This window comes from Larimichthys crocea, chromosome XXII (assembly GCF_000972845.2).
Source record: "Larimichthys crocea isolate SSNF chromosome XXII, L_crocea_2.0, whole genome shotgun sequence".
Lineage (NCBI taxonomy): Eukaryota > Metazoa > Chordata > Actinopteri > Sciaenidae > Larimichthys > Larimichthys crocea.
The window spans coordinates 5,477,691-5,503,380 of record NC_040032.1 but is presented as its reverse complement, the minus strand read 5'-3'; the positions used below and the strand labels follow the sequence as shown (position 1 = coordinate 5,503,380).

At 40.5% G+C, this 25,690-nt stretch overlaps 1 protein-coding gene across 1 annotated transcript in view; it reads right to left on the bottom strand.

Annotated features, from left to right (window-relative positions):
* The window catches only part of jade2 (jade family PHD finger 2), a 185,072-nt gene that overhangs the window by 66,146 nt on the left and 93,236 nt on the right, over window positions 1-25,690 (bottom strand). Inside the window, exons 6-10 of the mRNA XM_010737760.3 lie at window positions 22,981-23,192; window positions 19,194-19,361; window positions 14,757-14,873; window positions 7,631-8,128; window positions 6,306-6,470 (exon numbers count right to left, since the gene is read on the bottom strand). Coding sequence (XP_010736062.2) covers window positions 6,306-6,470; window positions 7,631-8,128; window positions 14,757-14,873; window positions 19,194-19,361; window positions 22,981-23,192 — 1,160 coding nt within the window. The remainder of the gene's footprint in view (window positions 1-6,305; window positions 6,471-7,630; window positions 8,129-14,756; window positions 14,874-19,193; window positions 19,362-22,980; window positions 23,193-25,690) is intronic.

The following is a 25,690-nucleotide window of genomic DNA, read 5'->3' as shown; positions in this document are numbered from 1 at the left end:
CCTCCGTCAGCCCCACTTCTCCCCTGTCTCCTGTCGCAGGCGGCCAAGCTCTGGCATTTCCCACCACCAATTCATCCACCTCTTCCCCAGGCCTACAGTCTTTAGCCTCTCTCCCTATATCGTAAAGTCGAGTCCTGCTCCTTTCCCCGCTGTGCTTCCAGAGCCTGAGCCTCCACCCTGCACTCCTTTTGCCGCCTCCTCCTCTGTGGCTGTAACCTATTTTCACCAAGCTCCAGCTCTCTCCCTCCTTGCCTCAACTTCTGCAGACTTCTCTGGATCAAACCTCGACCCTTTGCTTCAGGACTTAACCTCATACAAAAGCCCAGCCAGAGGATGTAAACACAGCAGTTCTAATCCACTGTAAAGGAGAACATATTCGTTGCTGCATTTGAGAAGCACATTTCATGTGATGATGATGTATCTATAGATAACATAGTTAGATCATCTATACTGCTGACTTGATCTAAACTTCTCCAACGTCATCAGCATTTAATATCTGACTAAGCGTTTGATGTCAGCCTTCCATACTCGTGCTACACCGTGTTTAATACTTCTACTACTGTATACACAACCATCTTTATTAAGTTCGAGGAATAGTTTGTCATTTTGTGAGAGATATTCACCTGCAGAGAGTTAGATGAGAAGACTGATAGCGCTTTCATGTCTGGTAAGTATGAAGCTAGACCCAGAAGGTGATTGCTTTAGCTTAGCATAAAGACCAGCCACAGGGAGGAAACAGCTCGCGTGGCTCTGTCCAAAGTTAAGCTCAATAATCAACACATTATATCTTATTTTGTGGTTTTAGGGGAACATCATCTTTTCCAAAAAGTAGCTTGAAGCCTACAGTTAACTAGTTTTTGAGTCAACTCAATTTAGAAAGAGGTCTGATACACAAAATCATTTATTTCTGCTTCATTTTAACATGACCAACATGACTATTTTCAGTTTTTACAACATATTTTCTGGCTCATGTCTTAAAGATTTAGGTCTGCACATTACTTATTTAACTGGATGATTTAAAACTTTTTACCAGAGTAAGGCAAGTCCGCCCCAGTGTGAACTATGGTTCGTGACATGTGGGGTTGTAGTGGTTTGTAAAAGGGCACTCCTGTGGTAGACCTTCCCAGCTGGTGCAGGCATTTACAAGGACAAGCTTCTCAACAGAATCAACAGAACCAGCCTTTGACTCACTCCAGCACCATCATTGTGATCTTGCTGTAACTCCACACACACACAAACACACACACACACACCTCCACTGCAGCCAAAAAAGATTTGAAAACACCACACCAAAAAGAAGAAGCGACATTTAGCAGCTAACTTACACTGCCCAATCATCATGCCACACATTGCTTCGGCATGTTGCACGCTGATTGGATGAGTGATGTGGGTGAAAGGGTAGGAGGAGGAGGGGGTGGCCGGGTGGTGGGGGTTTAGGGTGGCACTCAGGAGAGGAGTACAGAAATGGAGAAAGCTCACCAGTGCATTAGGGACAGCACGGTGCAATTCGTTCCATTGGCAGCACTTCAAAGAGGAAGAGGAGGGGGATAATCCACCCCAACACTAGCCCCCGGATTCTTCCACCACCACCAACATGCACACACACACATACACACAGTTATTCACAAAAGCAGCAGGCTGGAGGGTTTGGTCGTGGGGTCTGATTGGGTTGGGGTCTAGGGATGACGGGATGGAAGGATGGAGGGGATTTTTCAATTTGCCAGCAAATCAGAGATGATTGGAATACTCTCTTGTGTACAGATACACACACTTGCCTTGCCACGCACACACACACACACACACACAACACATATCCATCTCCACGGAAAACACCTCACACTTGAACTCAGGAAGGAAACAATCAAACAAACAAACAAAAAAAAACAGGCAGATAGTTTATGGGTTATAAATAAGGGTCAGCAATGAATGATAAGACCTTCTTCTTACAGGTTAATCTCTTCTGTGTGTGTGTGTGTGGGGAGTGCAAGGGGATGGAAAGTGAAGGAGATGGATGAAGACAAAGAAAGCTTGTATATCGACAGCCACCAGCATCAGTAGCTGTGAGCTGTCAACACTTGCTCGGCCAATACTTGACCAATTGATGATCAATCCTTCTCATGGAAGACCTGCCAGAAGCAAACAAAATCAATCCTCCTCTCACTGTCAGACCTTCGAGTGATGTTAAAAAGGAACGCTGCTCAGTTTGAAGCACCAGCAACAACTTGTTGTCATTTCCTCAGTTCAAATCGCCTCTGAACATGGTAAACATCACCTACGGATGACAGAGTAAAGAGCCCAACTGTGGAACCAACAGAAACAAAGTGTCTAAAGTTGGGTCATCATCCAAACGTGGTTACTCAAAATTGCCATGAGGTGGTGGAAGTCCAAATGGTGGAGGGAGACACAGCACGCCAGCGAAATGCCAGAATGGACGACTAATGTCAGAAATACGTAACATCAGTATTTGAGGATAGTATGAGTTTTGCGCAGATGCCAAAGCTGAGTCTAAAGATATTGAAAGTATGTGCTTGGTGCTCACGGCATCATGTTCATTTAACATTATCTTTTCTTTAGTATCACAATCCAAATCATGAACAGAGCACAGAGCAGAAGTTTTGGTGGGCAGGCATATCAGAAATAAAGTGTCAGATCCACGGAAAAAGAGACGGCAAACTGGTGTGTAATTAAGGATTTAAAATTCAGTCACTTGTGTTGATTAATGGGGCTCAGCGGGTGGACATGCCACTCAACCCGAGAAAATCTCTAAATGCACAGTAGGGTGTAGATTTGGGATATTATAACATCTTAGTTCTGATAGTGAGTTAGTCAGTTAAATTATGAGTTCAGACAAAATCCAGTCTGTAGTGTTTGAGATACCATGTGTATGATGTCTGAGCGAACAAATGGATCCAGGGCACACATTATTATTGGAGATACTGGCTATACACCTAGGGTATGTTCCAATATTCACACTTGCAATAGTTGCCAGCAGTCAAGTTCCTTTTTGTGTAACATATTTCCTGTAACTGTCAACGATGCTCAAGTGCCCGTTAAGACTGCAAGCATGTGGAAGTTTATCAGAGCTTGCAGGGATAAACTTGATTAACAGGATTATAATGTTACTCATGCTCAAGCTCAGGCGCTTTGTTGGTTTTACTTAATTTCTAGATAATGAACAAATACGTAGGATAAACCTTGCAGTACTAGAGCACAAAGATAGCAGTGAAAACAAACAGATTCAGGGGGATTGGGAGGAGTAATATAACTAATAAAGTGAGTTCTCTGGACACATGTATGCCAAACTGCATAAAAGAGACATAATATATTGAAGTTTAAGTTTAGCTAGTTATTATTTATGTCAGATGAATATTTTTGCTGTTATTTATTTATTTTTTTTACTTTACTTTTACTTATCTTAAATTGTTTTACCTTTTATTAATGGGATAGGCGGAGATAACCTTAGAGACTCAAAGTGGTATAGTTCACTTTTTCAACACACACATCAATAACGGGTGGTCTGGAGGGAGAAGAGTGCACAGAACACTGAGTGGTCAGGAGGTTAGAAAGGCCTGCAACAATCAATAAATCCTGACCACTGGAGACCACTGTGGTATCTCTACAGTTACACATGTCTATAGGAAACAGACACCTCTGTAGGGTATTGTTTCAATCACAGACTCTTTCCATTATTTTGTCCACCTCCCAGACAAAATGGTGTACTCAACTTCATTCTAGATTATGAACTCGATCAGCCACTTTTAAACTGTTAAACCCACTTATTAAGAAGTGACTATCTGCTTTTTGGGAAATTTCTCACTCCATTTTAAAGTTAAGTGGTGAGAAATTGTTATCTAAAAACCAAATTAACCCTGTGGGATGCTGGGCAAAGCACACAGAATCAGAACTCCTTGAGTCCACTCAACAAATATTACCAGCTGAGGCTAAATGAGAAAACCAATGTGCAATTAAAAAATGTCGTCCAATTATTTCCCGTGTTGGTATATTATTCTTTTAGTTTGTTACAGAATAACGGGTCATTTGGCTGATATGCAACCACCTAATTGCCAAAAGGTTCTCCTACTGTGAGTCAAATTAAATCAACCAAGCTGAACAAAACACATGCAAGCCAACTGCACCATATCAAATCACATGCCAAAGAAATGAAGGAAAAAAGTATTTAGGACACCAGATTATTTGGTTTATCTTACAGTCTACTGAAAGAGAATACATCTACACTGGTTGTTAAGAGGTTTTGTGGGGAAAACTTTCTCAACACAGATACTTTTTGGTAGATTTAGTATCAGAAAGTAAGCAAATACGGTATGACATTTTTTAGATTGCGGTAATGATATAAAACATTTGTGCAAACATAAGATGCATCACAGCAGTCTAGCCGCCTGTCCTTGGCAAAGCAGAGTTAACTGTATCCCCCTAAACTCGGGTTGCAGTCAATGTTTGGCTGTGGGCTGCCCGCTGTCATTCAGATTCTGTAGGGTAGATTGCAGGGTCAGAAAGAGGTTTTGAGAGCACTGCTGTAGTGAATGCCAATCAACTATCAGAGCACTGCGAACATGAGCCTGGAGTGAGGTTATAGGCATGCATGCAACCAATCCCAGAAACCGAGCAAGGAAATTTACATAGTGGTTAGTATTCAGCTGCCAAGTGTGAGCTATGAATCTGAAGGCAGTGGGAAAATACTTTAGTATGTGCTACTACATTCAGGTTTAGACTGAGGTACTGGGTGAGCAGCAAGCATTTATTGAACACCTGACATTGGTGATTACAATGATAACTGCTGCTGTTCATAAAACATTTTCTTTAACTTTTTGACTAGACTTTAAACCTGTGAATGGGTAAGGTGGGTGACTGCTAAAGTAAGTCCTAAATCTAAAAACCTTAAAGAATGTCCAAGTCCAAGCAGCAATGGCAGGTATTGAGACAGAAAAGAGGATTATTGAAGAATTGTGTAAACAAGGACAACCAACATCTTGGAGCGAATCTCATCCACTCTTGGCAGAGAAGACAACTCTTTGACTCTGTGTTGTCCACAGAGGTCTGTGTCCTGTCCATGCCCTCCCTGAACTTTTGTTTCCACGTCCTTCTGGCCTGTCTGATATAGTTTCCTTGACTAACCAAGTTTGATTCTTAGTTTGCCACCACACAGGCACGGGAGGTCCCACAAGGGAGGCTTCTGGCCACTAAACCTTCCATAGATGCAGAAAATATTAATCTAAAGAGTTGAAGACCTCGCAGACTGGGTCCTCAGCCAGATGTCTTCACTTCACTGTAACTGCACGTTTGGGTTTCAACCAAAATCTGATCCACCTGAAGCAAGGACCCGAGTACACAACTACATAATCGATCAATGCTCTTTGACCCAAGGTCCTGTAATAGGTAGTACTGTGAAACAGACCACACTTGAACATGTTGGCCATTATGAATAGTCTCTGCACAGAAGTTCAATTTTAAAGCACCACTAGGGCTTAGTTTAAGCAGGAAGGACCAACCTGTCTGTTTGTTAGTGTTGAAGTCCCTCAGCAGAACTGCAGTAGATAGTTCCTTGACAGTATTCTCTCTAGGACCCTTCGGCAGACTTCAAATCAAAGTCTTACTCTACATTACATGCAGTAGCACAAGTATTAGCATATTTTCTCTGGGGAACACCAACACAGTAGTGCTCAGTAAGAGGCTCATGAGTACCAAACGCACCCAGAGTCTTTCAAAAATTCCCAACTATTTCTAGTCGGTACAACTCCACCTCCCACAATATTCCATTATAGAGGTAACTTTCTACATCCTAAGGGACATACATATGCTATTTCTGTGCTCAGAAGCACAAGAACCAAAACACTCCTGCTGATTTCATCAAGAAAACTCAGATTTGAGTACTCTGTGCCGACAAGCTTTTACTTATAGTGAATAAACTGTCAGAGTGAACACAGATCAGAGGAAAACCAAACAAATTCTGTGTGTTGGGTGGATTTTCCCTTTTTTAGTTTTGAACATTGGACTATCATTCAATCTCTTATTATATCATTCAGCCATTTCATTATGCCTTCATCCTTCAGGCTATTCATTCATTTAAGATTAATATTCATGAAAGTCAAAATCAGCTTCATATGATACTGTCTATGATCTTTTTAATTAACATCCTGAAAATTTCAAATTACCCTTCAAAGCCAGCCACACTGGCTGGATAAAGCACATGCAAACACACAGACGCACACACAGATAGATGCAAAATGAAAAATTACCTCTCGTCTGCAAAGCAACAAGTTTCACACAACACAAACATATCTACTCACCCTCTCCAGGTCTTGTCTGAGGTGTGTGAAGAGTTTGAGGCGTCTGTAGAGGACGTCCTGCTCCTGCTGGGCCAGGTTGTCCACCTCATCTCTCTTTAAGGTCACCAGGGGTCGATTAAAATTGGCCTTCCTCTTCATTTTCCAGAACTGATATAAGAAGTCCACCTAAAAGAAGAGATACATATATACACATTCATCATGTTGTCTTTTTTTCGTTTATTATTAGTTCACCAATAGCATCCATAGTATCATAAAACATATTTTCTATGGTGCATTTACACTGCAAATGTGCTGCAATTCCAAAGGCGCAAATTAATATGCTTATATATTTTAAACTGTTGGAAAGTTTTATGTCTATGCATGAAAATCTGTTTGCTTACAGTCGTAGCCTCCTTTGTAAAAAAACAACAACAACAACAACAAAAAAAAACTCTTGCCTGCAGCCACAACCATGTTTGGAAAGCAGAGACCAGTTAATCATGGCACGTTTTAAACGAATGCCTGTGATTTATCAGACAGTTTACCTGTGAAGTGGGAGCACTTTATTTGATGCACTCGGGCCAGCACTCCAAATGCAACTCATCAATACCACATCTGATTACATCTAATTAATTGTGGAAGCCAAACCCTTCATCTTGACTAATATATGAACCATGCATGCATATAAAGATAAAGATGAGAATAATGTGCAGGCGAATGGGGGAACCTATCAGGTTTTTATGTACAGTATTATTTACAGTATTATTATAATTTCTTATTTACACATTACATAATAAGCCAAAATGTTTGGAAAGTTCTTAAATGCTCCATAGTTAAAGGTAACTCTTAGGGGAAAAAATAAAGAAAAATTCTCCTGTCTGATGCAAACTATTCATTAGTTTACATCCATTTCTTTTTTTTCCTGTCCTGCCCTTAGAGCATGCCCACAGCACGTACCCACAGTGTGTCCATTATAATCAAGTGAAGCTGCAAACACAGAGTCTGTGTAACAGGTAAAAAAAAACAAAAAAACAGTGCCGCCCCTCAAACGTAACGTACTGAAACACCGAAAAGTTGTCATAGATCGGGAGAGATATGGGAGATGCTGGGAGGAAACCAGGAGACGACAATGAAAAATGTGAGTCTCCTGGGAAAATCAGGAGGGTTGGCAAGTTTGCTCGTCAGTGAGCTGTGTGTCAAGCCCATCTGCAGGATTTATACTTATTTATAACTGCCTCAGTTTTAGTGCACATGGGGGTACAGCTATTAGAAAGAATAACAAGTGTATGGTATCATTTTCTATCATTTCATATGACAAATATTAAAAGTATTTTTGTTTCATGTACCTGGGAGATGGGAAGCGCCAGATTTTCAGCCACCTCTCTGGGATCCACCAGTCGGTAAAACTCATCCTCCAGCTCCTGAAGCTTCTGTTTCCTCTGGCTAACCTTCTCTCTCTCCAGCTGGTCCCGTTCAGCTCGCTCTGATGCAGACACCGAAACTGGGTACAATACCGACCTCTGCTCCGGGTCACTGCTGCTGTTTGGCTGGTGCTGCTGTTCCAGCCGGAGGTCAGAACTGACACCAGTGGTGGCCCAGTCAGGTCTGGCTGCGCTGTGTGCGCCGTTGGTGGTGGAAGTGGTGTTGTGGTTGCCGTTGCTCACACTGGTTAAACTGGGGTTGCTGTTGATGGTTGCACTACTGTTGCTGGCAGTGCAGCTGTGCTCCAGGCAGAAGGACTTGAAGCGCACCTCGTCGTTCTCTGCCAGGATGGTCCTCATCTCCAGGCCGTGGTCGAAGGCGCAGGTCACATGGAAGGCCACGATACAGGAGGGCATGGAGCACTGAGAATAGAGTAAACAGAGTAGAGAACAGAAATTACAAGAGGAGAAAAGAAAGTAGGAACAGGAGGTAAAACAGGGAATGGGAAATCCCATTTGAGTGTTTATTCTGTCTCAGGGTTCATTAAAAAGACAAGAAGATTGTCAGAAACTGGTTTTGTTATAAGCTTGGAGCAACTTCACTCATAACCTCTCTCTTTGAAACACACATGCATGTAAACACACACCCAGATTTTTTTTTGTCTTAAATGTTTCAGGCACTTTGTCACAACTATTTGTTTTAAAGTGTCATTTTCGGTCCATTTCTTCTGTTATCAAGGTTCCAATAGAAGTGCAGCAAAGCAGAAAGACAAGCCGAGTCACAACAAACACGGTTCTCCCATTTTTGCTGACATTTCGGTAACGTTGAATATACGTGTGTGTGTGTGTGTGTGTGTTTGTGTATCTCACAGTGCTATCCCTTACAGGTCATACATAAGAGTCTGCCTCCCACTGAGTCCCTCCAGGCATGGTGTGATTTGGTGTGTGTGAGCCCTTGTGGTTGTGTTGTAGTCGCTGCGTACATGTACATTTGTAAGCGTGCGCGAGCGCAGGTCGGCGCTTGTATTTTTCAGAGAGTGTTCAGCATTCAGCAGGACGGTGACTCTCTGTGTTGTTTATGAGCGTGGTGACAAAAACCTGACTGATCCTGCTGACTCCGCCATCTGGGAATCAACTTCTGTCTAACGTTTTCACAAGCAACCTTTCCTCTCTCACTCTCCGTTTCTCCCTTTCCCTGGCATAACTTCAAAAGTTTCGTTTACACAGTAGCTCTTTGTTAACAGTAAAAACCTACGCTACTCTTCTAGAGAGAGACAAATCTTACATTGAGAATTCTGAAGCTTTTAGCTGATTTAACAAATAAAAATAATAAAAGTAGGCAGTACCTGTACTTATCCCAATCTTTTATCTTGCTGTAAAAACCTAGTACTTCCTACAAAAGGAATAGTCCCTATGAAAAGTGTTTAAATGGTACCAGGCCTCGGACCATTTCCTAATGTGGTTTAGAAGATGTGGCAAAAAAAAAAAAGAAAAAACGTTAAAGGCTATTATATCCTGTTTTTGCAGTAATTACCTTGAACACTGAAGACTAGTCCGTGCTGTATTTTCCCTTTTCATTCCCTGCCACACCCCCAACAACAATTCACTGATTTTGAACTAAAGTAGGTCATCAGTACGCAAGGTAAATCAGTTCATCATTGCAACCTGTCAGCCTTCAGGATCCACCAGCCTTCTGTGTGAGGCTGCAGTATTGCTGAGAGGTCTATGTTCTTACTGTATTTGGTAAGAAACCACAGTCAAATGCAGAGCAAATTATGTTAAGCTTCTGTTTAATTTTGTTTTAATGCAGCTCAATCTCTCTCCTGCACCCTCTCGTTTCTTGGTCTGTCTCACTTCCTCTTTTTCTACTCAGTATCAAGGCTTATTTGTGTGTTGGGAAGATAAGCAGAGAGACATAATGCCTGAACCCCTACTTTCAGAATTTCTAAACAGGCATATGAACCCATGTGAAATCACAAAAAGATTGACAGGAGACCCCTTGTCTACTTCATATTCGAGGATAGTTGGCCTAATCTGCAATGAAACTGTAAATATAGAAACAGGAACCCCCGCTGTAGATGAATTCAGAGTAACACACATTGGGACACATCGTGTTTGGGAACAGATGGAGCCTTTGAATCTTTTTAATGTAATTTTTCCAACGCTTTGAGCACCACAAACATAATTACATGAACCTGGATTATAGTTGGATGAAGACAGAAAGACTTGTTATATATGTCAAATATGTGTCCAAATAATTAAGTACCTTGCAGAGCAATAACATTGTAGTAGGTGTGTGTTTGGAGTTGAACTGGAAAAAATAAGTGGTTGAGGTCTAATCTAGTCATTTCAATACCGAACTACCAAGACTTTTCTTCCTACATCAGACCACACACAAAAAACCTGGGTGTCATATTTGAGTTTTAGGTTTTTACAGACCAGATCAGTGTCTTCCAACTCAGAACATCTCCAAACCAGGCATTTCTTATCACCTGCTGATTTCAAAAGAGTCATTCACGTAACTACATCATCCAGGCATCTCTCAGGCTACGATGTCCCGTGTATAACTAGTTCATAACACTGCAGCCTGGTTACTAACAAGATCCAAGAAATGAGACCTCTCACCCCAACATGTATCTCAGAACTTATCTTCCCTATAGAACCACTACACCCCTCAGATCATCCAACGATGCCCCATTCAAAGAAAAAAAAAAAAAAAGGCTAGGTACATGCCGTTTTTGGTAATAACACCCCTGGAATATCCTCCTGGGGGCCATTAGACAGGCTGCATGCTGCACCTTAAGCACCTTTAATTCTCTGGCTTTAAATTGTATATTTAAGTTATATTTGTGTTTATGTTTTATATTCTGGGTCTGTCTATAAAGGAGACGTGTTTGGGGTTCTCTGCAGCTCCATATTCCTGTATAGCTCCATTCCATGATGTGTTGACATAGACATACCCGCTATTGATCCAATCACACGTTAGAAATTTTGAAATTTAAATCGATGTTGTGGTTTTATTCAGAAATATGTCACATTACTTACACTAAAGTGTTTAGTCTCCTTAAATCAATGAGAAAAAAAACAGTCCCAAATTTAATAAATGACTGAATAAAGACAAAGTCAGTGATAGAGGAACAGAAGGCGTGATCCAATAATCATATCTGGCCTGTGTGAGACGCCACTATACATCATCCTGTTAAAAAGTGAGTTAGAGTCAAGGAGAGTTACAGTCAAAGCTCTTCACTGTAGACCCATTTTATTGCCGACTTCTCCAAATGTCAGCAGCAGCTGCTATTACTTATTCGGTGTCAAAAGGCAAAAGGTTGAACACAGCGTGGAGCTGACTAGATGTGTTGTTTGGTACGGGCCAAGTCATCGCAAAAATACTCATCTGGCCTTTTCGACTGCACCTGCTCAGTTCAGGAAGGGATTCATTAATAATGTGTTTTTTTAACACCGCCCACGCTAACTGAGTACTTTTAAGGTGTTTGTGGATAACAGAATGTTTGTTTGACTGTGCAGTTATCTTCAATCCAGTTTTCTTTTTTACACCTATGTTGGTGCTTTAGAGCATCCGTAGGTGTAATTCTTAAATGTTTGATAAATATGGACCCAAAAGTCCAAAAAACCCATTTATATGAACTTTTCAGCACTGCCTACTTACTTACTTACTTACTTAGAGTATTAAGTATAGTGTTAATTAATCATTTTTATCATCTTTGAACTGTTTTATTTGTGTCAAAACAATACTCCCCACACACATCTGCTCAACGATCCTAGATAATTAAGGTGGTAACAGGACACACGCTTATGAGGACATATTTTGTTGTTGTGTTAAAAACACAAACTGACAGGGGCGAGACATTCGTCATGAAAATCTTTCCATTTCTAACTTTGTCAAGTGAAGAAATCCTGATGAAATCATGGACTTAAAGCGCAGCTACAGTATATCAGTGCCGATATCCATCAGATGGTTTTCCTGAAGATGTGAAATGTGGATCCTTGGATGGAGAGAGAGCCTGACACCTGAGGAATATTGATTATTTGTGCCGCTATATTTTATTCATTCATTTTCAAAACCTTTGATTTTGCTCAAATCCACAAACATTCAAGGATTTGCAATGTTCAGTTGAAATCTAGGCTTACATTTTACTTTGAAAACTTTTTCCCCCCCAAGACATTTATTTGTCTGAATCTTAGCCTTTTATGTGGTGTCCTGCTTGGCGTGGTGCTACACTAACAACTTTGTGGTGAATAAACATCCAGTTTCCCTCTCTTTAACAATGTTAAAATCATCTTATTGCACTCTGTATGGGAGAATAACATATGTTTTGGTATTTATTTGTAAATCTTTGCATTTACAATAGATCCTAAAAGAGAGAGAGTACAGTTCAGCCTGCAAAGCATGAGTTTGAGCCTAAGAACTGACTTAAGTTGACTTGATTCATTTTCAGTAAATTTTCCAACTTATTTTAGCAACAGCATAATTTGTTACCTGCTGTAGCTATAGCCTGGTTACATGTATTTAAATCTAAAGGGCTGCCATGTTCCTCTGAAATCTGTGAAGAAGACAAACCAAAAACCATGAAGCAAAAGTACTTTCTTAATTAGCTGAGTGTGTCACCTTATTACTGAAGACTGTTGTTCACAGACCGACTCTCAATGAGCTTTAACAAATGCAGTACAGGCTTGACTGTCTGACCTTTTGCCGTGCACCTTCCTTTAATAAAACTCTAATTAAGAGTCCCGTTACACTTGGAGAACTGTTCAATTAATGCAACAGGTCATTAAATACAAATATTTATGCCTGAACACTTAACACACATGAAAAGAGACGCGGCAAGGTATCATTAACGAAAACTTGTTATGAACAAATTACCAAAAGATGAAATGACCAAAGACGAAGTCTTCTTGAAGTAGAACATCTTAGAGCAACATGGCTTACACTATCAAAACAGATAAAGGCAAGAATTCTGATCTGATCTGAGGGGTCTGACCAACCGTAAATTAAACACACATACCTAGACAGACGTGCTACAGATGCACGGGAGTGATGAAGATAAATCAGCTCATATTTAATCTACAATGAGCAGACCTGATCAAAAATGTGAACGCTGGCTTAAAGCTGCTTTAACTTCATGTGAGATTTTCCTCTTTGCTCTTAGAGTATAGTGCTCGCAGAGGCAAAGCGCAGAGCGATCAACAAGAACACATTCTTCTTCACCAAAGACAAATCCGTGTAATGTAATTTCCATGTAACACCATGATGGGATTTGCTTGTGATACGAAGCTTATCCACTGACAATGTGTATGCCTGGCATAGTTAACGTACATAAACAGCTAACTTTGGTACTGGATTTAGCAAGCTGGTACGTGCACAACTGACTGTTGAAATGTTGCCATAGATTGCTCTTTCTTGTGAGATCGTGGAATGTATTTAATGTAGCGTCATACCAATGGGTATGAAAAATAAGTACATTTTTCCATCACTCTCTGCCTCCCCTGATTGTATGTGACATTTAACAAACATTTTTACATTGTTTTGAGCTGTGGCCTTAAATGACAGACCACAATTGAAGTGTGAAAAAAAGTTTGAAAATAAAAACTGGCAATATGTTTTATTCTCTCACAGACTCTCCTGTGTAAAAAAAACTTTTCAAGACAGAAAACTGATTTGGTATTTCATACTTTTCCAGACATTAAAGCCTACACAGGACTCCAGCTGCTCTCAGTGTGTGTAGCGCTGAATCTTTACCTTTAGAGTGAGGTGGCAGCTGTTCAGCGAGAGTTTGTACAGCCGGCTGCCTCCAGCAAGCGAAACATGAGAGAGGCTCTCTCACTATGAGCAATGCTGGCTCAGGGACTCACTGTTAATCTACAGCATCAATACTGGGATAGCAAACACCCCTCGCCGCTGCACAAGCATCATGAAAGATGCAAGTGTCTGCACACACACAGTCATCCAGCACACATGTACATACATCGTACGTACACACACGCAGGTGGAGCGTAGGACTTTGGGAATCCAGTTCACCTCAAGAGAACTTTTAACGCTGAATGGTCCGGCGGCTAATAGCTGTAAAGTGGGTTAGTGTTAGTGTGTCAGTGGGGGTTTTGTTTGTGCACTCAGCAGCATGTTAAAGAGGTTCAAACACATCCACCCGCACCCAGCGAGAGGCTAAGAACTACGATGATCTGTGTTGTTGAGAGACATTTTGAGTGCGAGTGTGTGCACGTGCGCTGAATTTGTACTTTGCTGTCCTTATGTGTGTGTACTGTATATAGGTAGACTAGATTGTGTGGGTGTACCTTTACGGCTTTATTTCAGAATGTACATCCATGCTATTTATAAAGAAGAGTGGGTTTGAACTCTGATGCAACTCTAAAAGCTACACCTTTATATTGAATTTCACACACAATTAAAACTTTCCCCAGTTTTTAAAAAAAAGCTTGCTTGGATTCCAGTGCCGTCCTCAGATGTAAGATACGCATGCAGATGGAATGAGGATTGGAATAGTAAGAAGATGAAAGAGAAAAAATGGAGGAAGAGGTATTGTACATGAACAGAAATAAATAATGAGATTATTATATCCGTCTTCGCAGAAGTAATTGGAACTCCCTGTGATGAAGTTTTATATTCTAGCATGCCACCTATGGGGTTTTTCACAGGGTCAAGTATATGTCCTGAACTTAGATTGTTGTGGGGACTCTGACGACGTCTCCTTCAGACACAGAGCAGTCGTATATTTGTGTTATGGAAAGCAGATACCTTATATTGGAGATGCATTGTTTGTGGACACAGAGTAGCTGTGGTACTATTTTAGAGGAATAGAGACGAGCTAAAGAGGACAGCAAAACATGAACATTATCAAAATGATGATCTAACAAGCGCATGTTAACCTAGCTTTAAGGTTAAAGAGACAAGAGTGGACAACTAAATGTGTGTTTTTGGCATGATTGAAAAAGAAAAAACAGAAAAGAAGAACTTCATTCATCACAAGCACTTCATAACACAAAGCATGACTGATTCAGTGTTTATCTGACGTACCTGTATGCAGGTTCCCGTGTGTTCTCGACACAGGCTGCAGGACAGAGCCCAGCGGCTGGCGGGGATGTGGGACACCTTGGTAATGGGCTCCATCTTCTCTGGACAGCCTATACTCACCTACAGTGAACACATAACAGGTAGAAATACATGTATCAAATACAAAGCATCATTTGTAATAAACAATCTGGACCCACCTAAAAAAAATTCCACTATATTTTTCATCGAAGATAGGTCACCATAATAACAATCGTGGTAGGCATCGTCATAGTTTCATCTTAATATTTTTTAGTTGATTCACTTATTTATTATTCAAATAGCATTTTGTAAATATTTAATCAACATGAATGAATAAATGAATGAAATTAAACTGGTAAGTCTAATGTCTTGTACCATTAGTTATTTAATTAATGTAGAGATGATTTTGCCTCATTTTTCTTTTTATTTAGCACAAAATCTCTGGATTACCTTTGGTCCGCATTTCATAAAATTATAAAAACTTATACCACCAAATTATCTATGATAATCATAAACTTATTGTAGCTTAATGATAATGATATTTTTTTTCCATGTCTTCTAATGTCAAAGCCAAGATCTCCAAATTTGAAAGTCTGTCCTTGGACCCAAAGCAGGGACACCTGTGCTCTTTGGAAAAACATTACTGTTAAGCCCAGTGTGACTCATTCTCTGTGAGCGGTCTATTCAGAACAGCTTTGGCCTCAAAACTTGCTCCACCAAATACAACCAAAATGCCATTGACCTGTGCCAACCAGCCATGCAGAATAGAGTGGAGACACTCATCACCAAAGTGCCGTTTTCTTCCTTCCTTCCTCTGCTGCTTGGTTCTTTCCAAAAATCCTTCCACCTCTTTCACATTAACTCATTCTCATATTTGTGGCATGGCCCGCTCTCCTTGTCCTTCACGCTTGCATTAACATGCTGACTCTTCATCCACTCGTCCTTCTATCGGATTTTCTTTTCCTTCATCTGTTCATCTATGGAACAAGCCCACGGCCTCGATTCTTTCTTTTATTATTGATGTCTTTTGTACAGTGCACTCAATTGGAGTAGGGGTCAATTTTCACTCCATTGAGGATGTCAATAGAAAGTGTGATTCAGACATTGATGTCACAGCTGTCACTGTCAATGTTTGCTCCTTTTATACAGTTGATCAATGGCACAGGGATTTTCAGTTTTTCAATGCTGTAGTTAATTGATTGGATTGTTCTCAACAACTATTGCCCCTGCCGCCCCTCGTACACACACACACGCTCAGATGGCTTACAGTTCTTCCATCTTCCCCCCTTCTGTTGGTTTGTCAATACTCAAAAGACTGAAAAGACAGGGCTATAGCTTTCTATGTACATCCATGTGTGTACTGTATAAGCACATGCAGGTCTTTAGCATGCTCATTCCCCGATGAGCATATTCCAACCCCAATTACTTCACATTTCAAAGCCAGGAGACAGAAAACTGACAACATTTGAAATCACTTCAGTGGAAATGGGCAGAAATCACAGTGTTAAATGAAAAGGCATTTTATAAGAGGGACTCCACGTCTTTTAGTGTGTGTGTGTGTGTGTGCAGAGTGAAAAAACGCTTCAAGAGAGACCTTAAAAAGAGGGGTTGAAGGCAGAGGGCAGAAGGCAGCTACACACACAGAGCTGCAGGGGGGCTGTAACGTTTGAAGGCTGGGTGGTGTGTTTCACGCACACAGACACAGACGCTCACATGCAGGCGAATCTCTATGAATGACACACAGAGCCTCTTTTCTGGAAATTTCCACCACTATAATAGTGAATCAAAATCTACTAGCCACTGTTGTGATGTGTGTTTATTCGTGCAGATGTCTATTAACAGCCCTTTAGCTCATGGAAGCACACACGACTGAATCTTTGCAAGGACATGCACACAAATGCACATGCAAATTACCCCCCCCACCCCACACCCCCCTTCCACAGTAGGAAGAGAAAACAAAAGCGAACGGAGCAACGAAAACAATTAGCCCAATCAAGGGTGACAGAAGGCAATTAGAAGTAAAAGGTTTGAGCTGCCAAAAGCTACTCTATTACTGAGAAATCTGCTGCTGGAGTGTGTCGTTGAATAGGCTGAAGACACGACTGACTCTCTTAACAGTTTAAAGGTGTGTGCAAAGCGTGAAGCAACATCCGGCCCTGAACCTCGGAAATGAGCAGCTGCTTTATGTCCATTTTAAGCATTCAGAAAGAGAGATGTTTCTAAAAAGGTATCATCAAAGCACATCACAACGAAATGAACGGCTGCTTTGCCGCACGCTCGACGAAGAGGATCGTCACGAATCAATTGACATTATCTGTTAAGAGTGAGGTCTTGACTGGTGAAGCTACATGAAGTATTTTAAGCATTTAAATGTCAACAAGGAAACCCAGGTGGAAAAAAAAAATAGACAGGTGTGAGTTATTTATTCTTTTTTAATCTGGGCCACATTTAACGTAAACCCTCCGATTTTAGACTTTTTCCAAGCACACTCACATGCCATAAATACATTTAAAGGATTATAGTCACTGTAATCACCATCATCCTCTCCACGCTCACTGTGAAGCAACACCTTCATCGAGAGGGTCAAAGTCAACTGAGTATTTTCCAACATTTCACTCCTCACTGCAGTGAAGGGACGCTTTCTAGTACTATGTCAGCTGCAGGGACAAAACAACAAAAATATACCAACACACAACTGTCAGGGCGAAGATGCCCACTTAAGTCAGACTGAAGCCTCATATTAGTTTTGACTGAACTTTCTTTTGCACAGAACGAGGACAGATCTTGTCCTGTTTATTGCTGTTATTACTGTTTATTTCTTGAAACCACTCCACAAAGCTATCACTTCGCAGTCAGTATAGAGAGCAGGGATTCTTACAGAGCCTTTACTCCTTTGACATACATATAGTATGTGAGTGTTGTATTAAAATACTAAAATAGACTTGGAAAAAATCCAAACCTGTCCAACCTGCTTTGCGCCATAAAGCTAAATTTGATAAATTGACCACAGAGGCTAGGAATGGAAACTGCAGCACACAGTCATTTAGGAACTGCATATCCTTTCACCACTTACCCTGTAAGAGTAATGGCTAAAAGAATGGTTATTACTTATTGATCCATAAATGTGAGCTTCAGGTAAGTAAAAATAGAATCCCTGATACGACGACAATGAAGTTGAAGTTTATCTTGTCGGTCCAATGTAACGGACCTTTCACCAATAGTTGCTATTCACTTCAATTCAATGTCAACAACTGTTGGTGGAATTTTTTGATCACATCATGGAAAAACACTTTTTTTCCCCCCCATCTTCTCTACTGCATAAAAGTATAATTATCTCACCGCTTTGGAAATTCAACTATCTCATGAAAACATGGGCGGACTGTGATAATAAACAATGACGGAATTGTGCAGATGAACAATTTTATGGCTTTATGACTATTTATCTCAGACAGTAAACGAAACAGCACGAGTTCATCAAATGCAAGAAGACAGTTTATCTGTACTTGTGTATGTATACATGCGTGAGAAAGTGAGCGCAGAGCGTGAAGGTCGCATTATTCATCAAATCTTCGATTACAGTATTCCTTCTTCTCCATCCTGAACAGGATTTTTCTTTTTCTCTATTTAGCCCGAGTGTTGGGTTCCAGCATGTTTCTGCAAATTGTGGAAAAGAAAAACCACTGTGCCTGAAAGAGTGCGCAGTACGACTAAGCATTTCCAGAGATGGATGCGGAGTCGTTTAGGGTCAGGATGAGAAAAATAAAGTTCAGTCAAAACACAAATGTAGAAGTCAAAATAAGCACAAAGTGGGTCTTCACCAAAGTGTGTCAAACACCACACGGTCTTTTAGGGGGTTTTCTTTTCCCTTCTTTCATGGTGTACACACCTTGTCCAAGAGCACCATGTTTACATACTTTTAACACCACACACCCACCCACACACACTAAATCTTCTTTGCGAATTCATCTTTACATAGTTGCTGACTCCACTGAGCTTATGTAGGATAGATTTATACACAGATTTGGACAAAGACTACAGCTGTATGCACTCATGCGAATGTAAACAACAACCATTCACTCTCTAGAGGCACTTTTTTCACCAATGTTCAACTCTCACTAAGGTAAAAGAGGAAGCAGGGAGGCGAATTACTGCGTCAAAAGTGTGCTTTAAGTGTTTAGACTCCTGAGTGTGGTGTGTGACTGGGATCACAAACACAAACACCCAGGGGTACCCACTTTGAAGCTACTGATGTACCTATAGGATTGTCTTTGAATGAAAGAAACAAGTCCAATGCTAATTACTACCTTAAACAAGAGAACACACAGAGGCTGACTGAGGACGCGCAAGTCATGAAAGGAAACCCGAGCAGTTATCTACACCAGACTGTGGATCTTTTGGCCTTTTGTCTCTCCTTGGTCTCACCTCAGGGATCCATAAGGCACAGCTGACGTGGACCCACTTGGTTCCACTGCGAGTGGGCTTGAGGGCCCCCCCTCTCTTGGGGCAGAGCAGACATTTGGGCTGGACGCCCAGAGCGCAGGTCCGACACAGCCAGTTCCCTTGGGGTACCTTCAGGATGCCATAACAGGCCTGCAATAGGAAGAAAGAGGGGGGGAAAGTTAGGAGAGGTGTGAAAAGGACAGATAAAGAGAGAGACACTGCCTTCAAAGCAACCGTTTGACATTTTGGCTGTCTGAAGGTAACAAAATCCACCTATTCAGGTTTTGTATAGATGAACAAGTGACATATGAAGACTTAGCAACCTTCAGAGGTGCTGGCACGAAAAGATTTCTTACCTTTGGATACAAATTGTTTCCCCTGCTTTAAGTCTTTATGCTAAGCTACTGTAACTGGCTACTAGCTGTAACTTCATATTTAGAGGATAGACTTTAGAGCAAATCAATATTCTCTTTTTTCCCAAAATGTCAACATAGTTTTGCACACTGATGCCTATTAACTACTAACAACACTGGACCATTTTTCTACTTTCAAGGCAGTCAGTGCTTTCAGTACATTTTATTACATTAATATGAAAATAAACTTGCATCTATTAGTAAATCTGTTACAGTCACCTTTATTATTACATTTATTATTTCTTCATCACAAATGAAGCAATAAAGCTCCAGCATATGGCAATTGATAGCCAGTTTCTGTGCCATGCATTCATAAGGAAATTAAACCCAGAAGACACAGAGTGAACACACATGGGCATTGTGAAACAGACAATGTGACTAACTGGATAACTTCTACCATATCTTTTTTCCCCTTGCATATTCAGCTGCCTGGAACATAGGCCAGTTTGGTGTGTTAATGATTTTCAAGCAATATATACTCATCATCTACCAGATGTGTGCACAAATCTTTGTTATGGTCTTTAAATGTATATTAACCTGCTTATAAAGTGAAATAAGTTGCTATCATCATATATTTTGGTAAGATAAAACACATTCATTCATTTTTTGGAACTACTTTAATAAAGAAGCCAGACTGCAGGAGAGAAAGAACAATGATTTACAACAGGCTGGATTTGAACCCAGACATGATTTTAACAAGCTACGCAAGGCTACACCAGGCCACTTCATCGACTTTTTCTGTGTCAGTCTTTTCATTTTTGGAAACAGCATACTTTAAAAAGGTCAAAAACGAAAACTTAAAAAGTAATTGCAGTCTGCTTCTTATTTCTTCTGTCATATAAAATCAGCAAATTCACTATTTTCAAAGTGACACGGAGAAAAACACTCCTCCTTTCTCCCTGTTACCTCATAGCTCTTTAGAGGTTATACTCACTGGTGCTGCAATAACACACGCCCCAGAAAGAATTACACTGGAACAATTCCTCCCCACATTATTGTCCCGTGAAAAAACTTTGAAGTAGAATCACAAAAACTGTCAGACACAAAACATTTTCAAAATGCTACTTGGTGTTGTTTTAAAGACACAGAATGTTATTGTACCACCAGTGTTCCACCTATTTCCCCTTCCGTTAATACGCTGGGTGCCTTGAGCATGTTTCATGCCGACATCATAGCACGCTGACTTATATTTAATAAGATTCAGTCCCCAGGGTCAGAAACAGAGATGGATTTTATTGTCAGATATGATTTACTCCTTAACTGTTTCAAAGTGCCTCTACTGTGGAGTGTGAGTCATTCTTAACGCCTATTTCTCTTCCATTATTCTAACTTCACTGTCAGATCTATCAGATCTAATTCATAGTGAGTGAAGTCACTATCGTTTCTTTAGTTGAGGTTCGAATGAAATTCAAAGACGAAAAAACACCCCGAGCACCCCCAAGACGTAATTTCAGGAATCACTGTTACCACTCTCTCACCCTATTCTACGGAAGGAGTTACATGACGTGTTATATGGCTGAAAAGCTAGAACACACAATCAGTTCTGATAAAACAATAGTAAGGTAAGAAGAAAAAAACCTCAGACTTCACACTGAGGAGTAGCAGACATCAAAGACTCCATCTTCATTATGAGCAATTAAAGCGCCTTATTGATCAAAGGATTTGGTTGATCGAGCAAAAAGCTTCAGTAAGAAGAGACAGTTTTTTTACCTGCTGAAGGTTCGAGAGTGAACACTCAGTGTTGAATGTGTTTACTCTATAAAAAGCAATAATATTACTTAATCCTCCCCGAGAGCATTTCCTTTCACCGCTTGTTACATTTTGTTTCCATGACACCTCAGCGTTTGGCAGTTCTTCTTCTACCTAACAGAAACTTGGAAAACACAGTGATTACGCTGTGGAGTGGCACTATACAACAGTGTTTTGATGAATTGGTCCCAAATTGATTTATATCTTGTGTACTTTGAATGTAAACAAACAAAATAGCCAAATAGTGCAGCTGTCTTCAGATCTAGTCATCTTTCCACTGAGTGGAGTTAAGGCTACAAAATGCATGAGGGACTGGGATGATTCGGTTTTTTAACCTCTCTAGCCATGAAACACACAAAAAACGCAAATCCTGTCTTGAGCCAGTGTGGGCTACTGCAGAAAAGTTCAACATTTTGTGGAAGAGTACCAAGTGGCAACATCTGTGGCTGTAAAGTAAAGCCAATGCTGGAGAGCCAAATTCTGCAGTTCCTCAAACGGACACTTGAAGCTGGCTACAGAACAAGTCAGTCTCAATAAAATGTTAAAAGCAGAAATAAACATGTGTACAGCCTGGTACAAAAAACAGTTTTGGTCTCTGCAGATAATTTCCCCCAGTTAATGACAACTGTACTGAGGCTGAATTTCTACACAACTCACCTGTTCAAATTATATTAAGGCTTAAAGTTATGCATAATTAACAACATGCCTGCTTTGACTGACAGGTGGGTGCCATCACAGATGGCTTGTTTGAGCATGCAGACATCATTCAGCCCACGTCAGATACACCAGTAATCTACATTTTTGCTGATATTTAGCCAGGAGATGCCAGAGGTAGGACTGCCAAGATGACAGCGGCCGGAGCCACCACAGCCCCCGAGCCTCAAAATGTCTGTTAAGAAACCCATGGATGACATCACAGAGACTATGTCCATGTTTTATACAGTCTACGACAGAGGACCTGGAGCATCCGTAGATATAACAGACTCATCCTAAGGTAACAAATACATACAGATTTTTTTTTTCCAGGTGACTATAGACTAATGGAAAGATACATTTAAAAAAACAATTATTGATGAATAACTTAGGTAACACATTAAATACCAGACAACATTTGGTGCTAGGTGTCGCAGGAAGTAGGCCTTTTCATTTTCTCACATTGTGAGAGATATATTAGGTGACAGCGACATGAGATTCGGAGGTAACTATTTCAATCCAGTGTCATAACAGCAGGTAAGCAGAGGCAGTCTGATGACACTGAAGGTGTGTTAGCGCCAAGGGGGCCGACAGAACAATTAACACTGTGTCAGTGTGAAACAAACACAGCAGAGCCCCTCAAGCCTCAGGTTGTCACAGGCACCATTTGTGAAACTGCTACTTTAAATGATAAATGAAGTCAGTGGGAGAAAAATATGAGCATCGCACTGTACGTTTGGAAAACAGCAACACCTGAACAACCTTGGTTTTGCATTTTAAATTCATACTTTCTGATTTTATTTTCCCAGAGTGACTTTCTTATTCTTTTTCCAAAAGGATATAATACACAAGCATGCACAAACACACACGTGTTTGAATAGAGAGATGTGCCTTCTAGTCCCTTAGTTCCTGACCTGGTGGACACAGACGTTGCACTTGTCACAGAAGACCATCTCGTTGCCGTCCTCTCCCTCTGGTGAGCGGCAGACGTCGCACACCACGTCCTCGTCGTATTCGATTCCCAGGCCTTCCTCCGTCTCGATAGCCTGTCGCATCTTCTCCTCGCACACACTCTCAAGTTCAACCAGAACACACTCCATCGTCAGCTCGTCCAGCTCTGGTAATGCTGGTGATGAGAACACAGAAAGTAAAGCTCGATTATTCTTAGTTTATTCAACCTTGACTAGAAAACTGAAATCATCTGCAACTCTTCTAAGGCACAAAAGACTGGAGAAGGAAGAATGATTAGAGATTTTTCTTTTGAGGCCTAACAATCACTCGTGATTACAGAAGCAATCAATAAGGGGCCATTGTTGGACTTGAGAGAGTTAAGACCGAGAGTAGATCTTTCAAAAAATGTAAAATGTGTTAAAAGCAGAGGTTGCGGTGACCACAGGTAAGAGGGATGAATATCTGAGAAAATACTGAGCCTGTATAGAGCAATTAAAACAAAGAGGGCAGCAAAGAGGTTTCTTTTACTTCTTGTTATCGACAAGGGCAACCGTAATGGGAAGCTGCTCCTAGGAAACTCAAACTGAGGGAGCCAATCTACCAAAATTCCTGTTATTTTTGGCTGTCTCACACTTTAATTGTAACTTTCCTTTGCAAGTACACCTCACACAGGACACATTCTGTTTCCTTTGGACTGTCTGAGGATAAAATGTGCTGAAAATGAACTGCAGGATGTGGGAGTATGTGAAGGTGCAGCCGACTCTTTGCTAAAAGCAGTGAAATGCTACATGTGCTCTGTCACTACGAGCCTGTTTTACTATCAAAGCCAGAAAAACGGCAAAATTTGCCAGCAAGCCGTTCTCGCAGACAGCTCACTCCACCATGCCACTATGTGTTGTGCATTAGCATCAGTATTCCTGCCCCATTTGCATCTCAAAGTTCAGTAATACCTTGCTGTAAGGCTGGTTAATAGTTGATGAAAACTGATTTAACTGGAAAATGCAAGCCTTTTTACTCATAAAAAATAAAGTATTTGAGGTAGTCAGTAAACAGTAGCAGTAGTAAATAGTCTGATTTTCAGGACAGTAGAAGGGAAATGCAGCATACTATTATCTCATTAAAAAGATGATTATTTGGATATCAAGACAGGACATTTTAGATGATGAATGTGTATGCCTCAAATCCTGAATACTGGCTGTAAATAAAGACCATGGCAACACAAAGTTTAAGTGCGTAATCATTTCTACGTTCAGTGTATACATTGTTCTGTCATGCTGCCTTGTCTCACTGCTCCGAGCAACACCAAAGAAACTTCTCCTATCCTGGTTTCTGTAGTTGGTGATTGTTTATTGATTTATTTGGAGGATTTCAGTGCTCAGTTGGGAGGTTTTTTTTAAGTGGAGCTGAGCATCCTGTTGTCTCTATCTATTATTTATGTCACTCAATCCCTTCCCATCCAAAAATAAAAACTAATAAATAAATGAAAAAAAAAACTAATTTATTTACCTCAAGCAGCTTATAACAAACACGTGCAACCTGAGCTGCAGTTTAAATAAACGAGTCGTACTTAGACTCATAGAAATGCAAGCAAAACACTGGGATACTTCAGTATCGTTTTGGAAATGTAACTTTAACACGGAAGTCGATGCTCGCTGTCGATTTGAGAACATGTTGACTTTTGAATCATACTGTAGGTTTTGCATAAATAAAGAAATGACAGAAGCTGTTTCTGAAGCAGCAGAGAAAAGGGAAGTAGAGTTAGATATTAACCCGCTGTGACATTTACATCACAAACACACAGGAGGGATTTGAAAATGTGTGTACGTGTCTGCACTGTGTGTGCGTGTACTTTGAGTGTATTTACTTTATATTTATCTTCTGTGTGTGCGTGTTTCCATGTTTGTACATGTACCTGCTGTGTGCACATGCAGATAGATGCAGATAGTAACAAACGTTTTTTCCTTTTACTTTGTTCCCCCGCTTTTAATCTGAACATTGCCCATGCATTATGTGCCTTTATGTATTTAATTTTATTTACTTGTTTTATTGAATGTATTATAATGATGAGTTTTTTCTATTACCACTGTTTTGTGCTGCTTTAATGGGATAGTTTCCTCAAATTTCCTCTTTGCTGAATCATCCGAAAATCTAATTAACCTCATCTCTAAACTCAATTTTAAGTGTTTGAATAACCAAAATTACAGCATGGCCAATGTCAAAGTTCAAGTCTCAAAGTAAACACACTCGTATGCATGTATACATTAAGTATAGGACTCAAAAATAAAATGCTGAATCACCCAGAGCTGTATAACCTCACCCAGCAAAACCAATCAACTGTCAGTTTGTTTGGTCTAGCATTCAAGGTTATGAGAAACAACCCACTTCTGCTCCTGGAAGAGGCTGTGTGCGTATGTGTGTGTTTGTGTGTGTGTGTGTGTATTAGATTTAAGGACAATGCGTCCCAGAAATAAGGTCTGAAACCCCAGCAGGGATTTCTAAACACAATTGCTACGCTTTATCTGAAAGGAGACGATCAGATATTGAATAAAATGGTGGAGATGGGAGAGATGCTCGGGGTCAGCAGTTGTCACCATGGCAAAATGGAGAATGTAGCAAATAGAGGAGAGAGAGAGTGACGGCAAAAGAAGAAGGAAGAGAGAAGACAGAGGTGAT